This window comes from Ammospiza caudacuta, chromosome 22 (assembly GCF_027887145.1).
Source record: "Ammospiza caudacuta isolate bAmmCau1 chromosome 22, bAmmCau1.pri, whole genome shotgun sequence".
Taxonomy (NCBI): domain Eukaryota; kingdom Metazoa; phylum Chordata; class Aves; order Passeriformes; family Passerellidae; genus Ammospiza; species Ammospiza caudacuta.
Genome location: NC_080614.1, coordinates 10,048,771 through 10,055,587, shown reverse-complemented (window position 1 = coordinate 10,055,587; position 6,817 = coordinate 10,048,771). Strand labels below are relative to the sequence as shown.

General features: G+C 63.9%; 1 protein-coding gene across 2 annotated transcripts; it reads left to right on the top strand.

Annotated features, from left to right (window-relative positions):
* Positions 1 to 1,242: 1,242 nt before the first annotated feature.
* Positions 1,243 to 3,332, top strand: HES4 (hes family bHLH transcription factor 4). Of its 2 annotated transcripts, none has more exons than XM_058818759.1 (4): positions 1,243 to 1,512; positions 1,699 to 1,794; positions 1,880 to 1,967; positions 2,347 to 3,332. In XM_058818759.1, the coding sequence occupies exons 1-4, from the start codon at positions 1,402 to 1,404 to the stop codon at positions 2,937 to 2,939; spliced, it is 888 nt and encodes a 295-aa protein (XP_058674742.1). In that variant the 5' UTR covers positions 1,243 to 1,401; the 3' UTR covers positions 2,940 to 3,332. The 2 variants fall into 2 exon arrangements, with proteins under 2 accessions (XP_058674742.1, XP_058674741.1); XM_058818758.1 differs by having other exon boundaries at positions 1,243 to 1,611.
* The last annotated feature ends 3,485 nt before the right edge of the window (positions 3,333 to 6,817 follow it).

Genomic DNA, 6,817 nt, shown 5'->3' with positions numbered 1-6,817 from the left:
GGTCATGGGAACAGGACTGAGCCCAGTGGGCACCGTGACCCCTCAGCCACGGCACAAACGCACAGCTTTTGGGGTTTGCCAAATTCTTGCAGATTTTGGGGCTTCCCAAAGCCCCACAGCTTTTGGGGTTTCATGAAGCGCCACAGCTTTTGGCGTTTCCCAAATTCTTGTCGATTTGCTCCGGGAGTGGGGAGAACAGGGGGTAAATGAGGGCGAGGGGGGCAGAACGGGGGTCCCTGAAGAGTTCGGGGGGTCCTGACCCTTCCTGACCGGTTAAACCGGGGGGTCCCGGGGGCACCACCGGGGGTGCGGGAAGGCGCTGGGGGTTGCTGATTCCGCTTCCTCCCGCTCCGCCACCGCCGGGATCGGCTCGCCGGGGGCCGGGGGAGCGGGGGGAGCGGGAAGCGGGCCGGGAGGCAGCGCAGGAAGGCGGCAGCCCCGCGGGCGGGGCGGCGGGGCGGCTGCCGCTGGCGGGCGGCGGCGGGGCGGGGTTTTCCCATGGAGCCGGGAGCGCTCCGGCACGTGCTCCGCCGGGAGAACGGGGGGGCGGTGGAGAGGAGCGGCGGGGATGGGGATGGGGATGGGAACGAACGGGGGGGAGCGCGCTGGGAACGGGGGAACCGGGGGGAACCGTGAGGGAGAGCGCGAGCCGCGGCCGTGATTGACAGCGGCGCCCGCGCCAGCCAATGGGAGCGCAGAGCGCCCGCGCGGCCGCCCGCAACCCCCGCCCATTGGCTGCCCGCCGGCCGCGGCCTCGCGTGCCGCGCCGGCCGCCGCCGCCGCCCCCGGGCCGGGTGTCACAAGGCGGGCAGGGCAGGGCGGGCGGCGAGCGGGGCCGGCGCGGCGGCGGCGGTGCCGGGGCCAGCCCCGCCCGCGCTCTGCCCTCACACTCCACCCCCCCTCCCTGCCCTCACACACACACCGCGCTCCCCCCGCCTCCCTCACCCCACGTGGCCCTGCTGAGGGGAGGGGGCGTTCCCCGCGCGCGTGACGGGGCGGGGCGGGGCTTCCCGCCCCGCGCGGGGCATGGGGGGGTGTAAGGGAGAGGGGGGGTGAGGAGCGGACCAATGGGAGCGCGGGACGCGCGGGCGCCGGGCGCGGGCCGGGCGCTGATTGGCTGCGCGCGAGTGTGGGAACGGCGGCGGCGGCGGGTTCACACGAATGGGCGCCGCCGCCCTCGCCGCCGCCGCCGCCGCCGGGCTATAAAAGGGCGCGGGCGAGGGGCGGGGGGCGCCGCCGCCTCACGCCCCGCGCCCGCCGCACGCGCCCCGCGCCCGCCGCCGCACGCGCTCGCTTCGCCCCCTCCGGTTTCTCTTTTTCTCCCCGCCTACCATCCCCCGGTTCGCGCCGCTCTCCCCGCCGCTCGCTTCCATCCCGTTCGCTGCACCGCACACCTCAGCCATGCCCGCCGACACGGGCATGGAGAAACCCACCGCCTCGCCCATCGCCGGCGCGCCCGCCAGCGCCAGCCACACGCCGGACAAGCCGCGGAGCGCCAGCGAGCACCGGAAGGTAAATGGAGGAGGAGGAGGAGGAGGAGGAGGGTGCCGGTCGGGGCGCAGCGGCGGTGGCGGCGGAGCTGGATGGCGGCAAGCCCGCGGCCGTGCTGAGGTCGGTGATGGTCGGGGCTGGCGGCCGGGGCGGTGCGGGGGTCCCGGGGTGTGCGGGGCGCGCTGACCGGCTCCGCTCTGCCCGCAGTCCTCCAAGCCCATCATGGAGAAGCGGCGCCGGGCGCGGATCAATGAGAGCCTGGGGCAGCTCAAGACGCTCATCCTGGACGCGCTCAAGAAGGACGTAAGTGGGGCGGGGGGACACCGGGGGGACACCGGGAGCGGGTCCGGGCGCGGGCAGCCCTGAGCGAGCCGCTCTTGTCCCGCAGAGCTCGCGGCACTCCAAGCTGGAGAAGGCGGACATCCTGGAGATGACCGTCAAGCACCTGCGGAACCTGCAGCGGGCGCAGATGACGGGTGAGTGCCGGGCATGGCGACAGGGCACCGGGCATGGGGACAGGGCATCGGGATCGGGGTCTGCTCTGGGAGCTGAGGGCAAGGGAGCGGGGATGGGCATCGGGAACCGAGAACGGGGACGGGCATCCGGGCCGAAGGCAGGGCACCGGGAACGGGGATTTGAGAATGAGAGAACGGGAGCTGGCGACAGGAGACCGGGACGGGGCTTCTTACAGGGAACCGGGCTCCGGGAACCGGGATTGGGGACAGGGGACCGGGAACCGGGCTGCACACCGTGATTAGGAACAGAGAACCGGGCGCTGGGGACAGGGCACCGTGGCCGCTGCTCCGGACCTGCCGCTCACCTGCCGCCCCCTCCTTTCCTTTCCTCCCCTCCCAGCCGCGCTCAGCGCCGACCCCACCGTCCTCGGCAAGTACCGGGCGGGCTTCAACGAGTGCATGAACGAGGTGACCCGGTTCCTGTCCACCTGCGAAGGGGTCAACGCGGACGTGCGCACGCGGCTGCTGAGCCACCTCTCGGCGTGCCTGGGCCAGATCGTGGCCATGAACTACCCCCCTCCTCCTCCTCCTCCGCCGCCGCCCGCCCAGCCCGCACATCTGGCGCAGCAGCCGCTGCACGTCCAGCTGCCGCCGGGCGCCGCCGGCGCCGTGCCCGTGCCCTGCAAGCTGAACCCCGCCGAGGCGCTGTCCCCCAAGGTCTACGGCGGCTTCCAGCTCGTTCCGGCCACCGACGGCCAGTTCGCCTTCCTCATCCCCAACCCGGCCTTCCCGCCCGGCTCCGGACCGGTTATTCCGCTCTACGCCAACGCCAACGCGCCGGTGGCGGCGGGCGGCGGCTCGGGGAGCGCGGCCGCCACCCCCTCGGCGTCGCCGGTGCAAGGCTTGACATCATTTGGGGGCAGCATCGGGCCGGCGTCGCAGGCCGGGAGTCCCGTGGGAGAGCGCAGTGAATCCGTCTGGAGACCCTGGTGACTTCCTGCGAGTCGTTCTCGTCTCCAAAAACAACAAAAAAACAACGACGAACTCTCGTTGGCTCCGTTCTATGGAGCCCCTGTTATGTCTTGGGGTTTTTTAAAGCAGATTTAAAGCAGAGAGGACGAAAAGGACCTCCCTATGAACGTGCTATTTATTATTTTCAGAGGTTGGGATCTCGACTTGTATTTTTACTCCTTTAAAATGCCTTTATTTGAGATACTTTTTTTAAAGAAACGAACAAAAGATGAAAATAAATGAGAAATAGTTTTGTAACGAATATTGAAAAAGTTATAATGCCAAAGTTGTTTGTATCCCGTTGGTCTGTGGGTGTGTGCGTGCCTGTGTCGAAGACGTCCAAAAACGAAAAGAGAAAAAAATTGCAGGTGTTTCAATAAAGGAACTCTTTGAAATAGAATTTTTTTTCCACCATTTCATTTTGTTTGAGAGTGGGCAAAGACGAGCTTAAAAAAATTGAATAGGACTGGACTTTATGGCTTTATTTAAGGATAATTGGAAGGGATTTGGGTAAGAAACTGGGGGAAAAGTGATGGGGCTGAGGTGGGAATGTTAAATATCCCCTGAGTTTTGCAGTCAAGAAGGATTCCTACAAAATCCGCTGCTGGAAGCTGAGCAAACGCCTCGATCCCGCTACCTGCTCCCAAAATCCCGAATCCTGCAGCTTTCCCACCTCCGGGCGGGGGTGGGCTGCACAGAAGTTACTCGGGGCGCACAAAAGCGGCGAGAGAGCCCGTCCCCATTGTCGGCAGGGTAATTAGGGGGTATAAAGGGTCTCATCGAGTATGCAGCGGGCTCTTTGGCAGCTCGGCAGCCCCATTGAGGCGCCTGGGAACTCGGAGCCGAGGGTTAATGTGTGCCTTTTTCTTTCCGCGGCGCTGTCATTGACAGGGCCAGATAGACTCTGATACTCAATGCTGTTGTAAATTCAATTGCCTGGCCTCACAATGCCCACCTCATAAAAGAGAATAACTCGGGGTTGTGGCTTTTTCTTCGCCGCTGAGCGGGGGGACCGAGGAAAAGACAGTTTTGCCACCCATTCTGACTCACCCCCGGCACTTGAATCGTGGCCAAGTGGAAGCAATCGCGGCCTCTCGCACACGGAGAATGGGCCACTTCCAATTGTCGCCAATTAAAAAGGGCCGCGCCGCCGAGAAAAGGCCATGGGGAGGGAATGCTCGGGGTGCCGGCCCAGCTTTGTGCGCCCTGCCCCGGATCGGGGAGCTGGGGCTGCGCTGCAACCCGCGGCAGGAACGCCAGGAGCTGAGGGGGAGCGCCGGAGGGGGCGTCCCCAGCTTCGGGAGGGCCAGGGGCATCATCTCCCACCTTCGGGAGGGCCAGAGGGGTCATCTCCCACCGTCGGGAGGGCCAGGGGCATCATCTCCCACCTTCGGGAGTGCCAGGGGCATCATCTCCCACCTTCGGGAGGGCCAGAGGGGTCATCTCCCACCTTCGGGAGGGCCAGAGGGGTCATCTCCCACCTTCGGGAGGGCCAGAGGGGTCATCTCCCACCTTCGGGAGTGCCAGAGGGGTCATCTCCCACCTTCGGGAGGGCCAGGGGCGGCATCTCCCACCTTCGGGAGTGCCAGGGGCATCATCTCCCACCTTCGGGAGGGCCAGAGGGGTCATCTCCCACCTTCGGGAGGGCCAGAGGGGTCATCTCCCACCTTCGGGAGGGCCAGAGGGGTCATCTCCCACCGTCGGGAGGGCCAGGGGCATCATCTCCCACCTTCGGGAGTGCCAGGGGCATCATCTCCCACCTTCGGGAGTGCCAGGGGCATCATCTCCCACCTTCGGGAGTGCCAGGGGCATCATCTCCCACCTTCGGGAGGGCCAGGGGCATCATCTCCCACCTTGCCCGGGTGTCTGTGGGGTCCTGATTTCCCCGATCCCCCTTTTCCAGGACCCTGGGGGTCTGTGGGGTCCTGATTTCCCTTCCTGGGACCATGGGGATTGTCTGAGGGTCTGTGGGATCCCGATTTCCTGATCCCCCCTTCCCAGGGGTCTGTGGGATCCTGATTCCCCCCTCCCAGGACCCTGGGCATTGTCCAGGTGGGTGGGCAGCAGCAGCAGCGTTTCCCAGCTCAGTGAACGAGCTGAGATTTGCAGAGCATCCAATGACACAAACCCAGGCATTTTTTATTTTTTATATATTTTTTTTTTTTTTTTTTTTTTTTTTTTTTTTTGAGAACAGAAATGCAATTCCATCCTTCAAGGTCTGCTCCCATTAACAGCCAGGCTTGCGGCTTCTGTGAGAACAGGGCCTGTGGCTGTGTGCGCTGGGGGCATAAAAAAGCAGATTATCGGCTCCTGGAGGCTTTTTACAGCTTCCTGATGGCTCAGGCGCGGCTCGATAAAGGAGCAGGCGCTGCTCGGAGCCTGGTACCGATCCAGGCCGGCAATTCCTGCGCGCCAATCGATCAGTCTGAGAGCCCTCCATCAGCCAGGGATCCATCCGAACCAGGAGGTTCCCAGGAGGTTTCGTTATGCAATCACAGACATAAAACCGCGTTACGGCAATTCTCCTCCATCCCCCACAGCCCTGCCCCTCCCCTCGCGTCTGAGGGAGGCTCTGAGGAGCAGATGAAAGCCTGGCTGTCGCCTGCCTGCAACCAAATCCCTCCCTGGGGCACCGCCGCGCCCGGCCCGGCTCCCGCCGCGATCCGCAAAATTCCCTTTATGGCCGGGAGGGCTGAGGAGCGCGGGCAGAGCGAATCCCGCTGCTCCCGGGTGGGTTTGGGGCAAATCCCGGGTTTGGAGCAAATCCCGGGTTTGGAGCAATCCCCGAGTGGGTCTGGAGCGAATCCCGCTCCTCCCGGGTGGGTTTGGGGCAAATCCCGGGTTTGGAGCGAATCCCGCTGCTCCCGAGTGGGTTCGGGGCAAATCCCGGGTTTGGAGCAATCCCCGAGTGGGTCTGGAGCGAATCCCGCTGCTCCCAAGTGGGTCTGGAGCCAATCCCGGGTCTGGAGCGAATCCCGCTGCTCCCGAGTGGGTTCAGAGCGAATCCCGCTGCTCCCGCGTGGGTCTGGAGCGAATCCCGCTGCTCCCGAGTGGGTTCAGAGCGAATCCCGCTGCTCCCGAGTGGGTTCAGAGCCAATCCCGCTGCTCCCGAGTGGGTCTGGAGCGAATCCCGCTGCTCCCGAGTGGGTTCAGAGCGAATCCCGCTGCTCCCGAGTGGGCTCGCAGCGGCGGCAGCAGCACAAACAGACCCCGAGCGCGGCGCTCCGCGGGGACGCGGCTCTGCCGCTGGAGTGACAGCCTGGCATTGTCACCGCGGTGTCACCTCAGCCCCCCGAGAGCCCCCAGAGCCACCTGCGCCGCGTGGGGGGCAGCGGCCGCCCCAGAACCCCCAAATCCTTCCGAGGAAAGGATCCCAAATCCACCTCGGCGTGGAAGGGGAGATGCTCGGCTCTGTTCCATCCCTCATTGCTGCTTCTGGGCTTTTTGTGGCCTGACTCTTTCCCATTGCTTTTCTTCCTTTTTCCCATTGCTTTTTTCCCTTCTTTCCCATTGTTTCTCTTCCCTCCTTCCCATTGCTTTCCCTCTTTCTTTCCCATTGCTTTTCTTCCTTCTTCACCATTGTTTTTTTCCTTCATTACCATTGTTTTTCTTCCTTCTTTCCCATTGCTTTTCCTCCAGATAACTCTTCCGTTATCTTCCACCCCGAATATTTCCACTGTGAGTTTGGTGGGTTTTTTTGTATTTTTGATGCAGAAACTTCTGGCGCTGCGTTTTGAACTTCTGTGAACTCACTGCCACCAGCTTCTCCCATTTCTTTAGCCCCTCATCCCTTCCAGGTTGTTTCCCCTCCCAAAGGCTCCCGAGGGCTTTTCCAGAGGTTTCCAAATTTGCTTTTACCC

Coding starts and splice junctions, on each gene's coding strand:
- HES4 (XM_058818758.1), top strand. CDS start 1,402: ATGCCCGCCGACACGGGCATGGAGAAACCCACCGCCTCGCCCATCGCC. Junction 1,795..1,879: donor TGGACGCGCTCAAGAAGGAC/GTAAGTGGGGCG, acceptor CTTGTCCCGCAG/AGCTCGCGGCACTCCAAGCT. Junction 1,968..2,346: donor GCAGCGGGCGCAGATGACGG/GTGAGTGCCGGG, acceptor CTCCCCTCCCAG/CCGCGCTCAGCGCCGACCCC.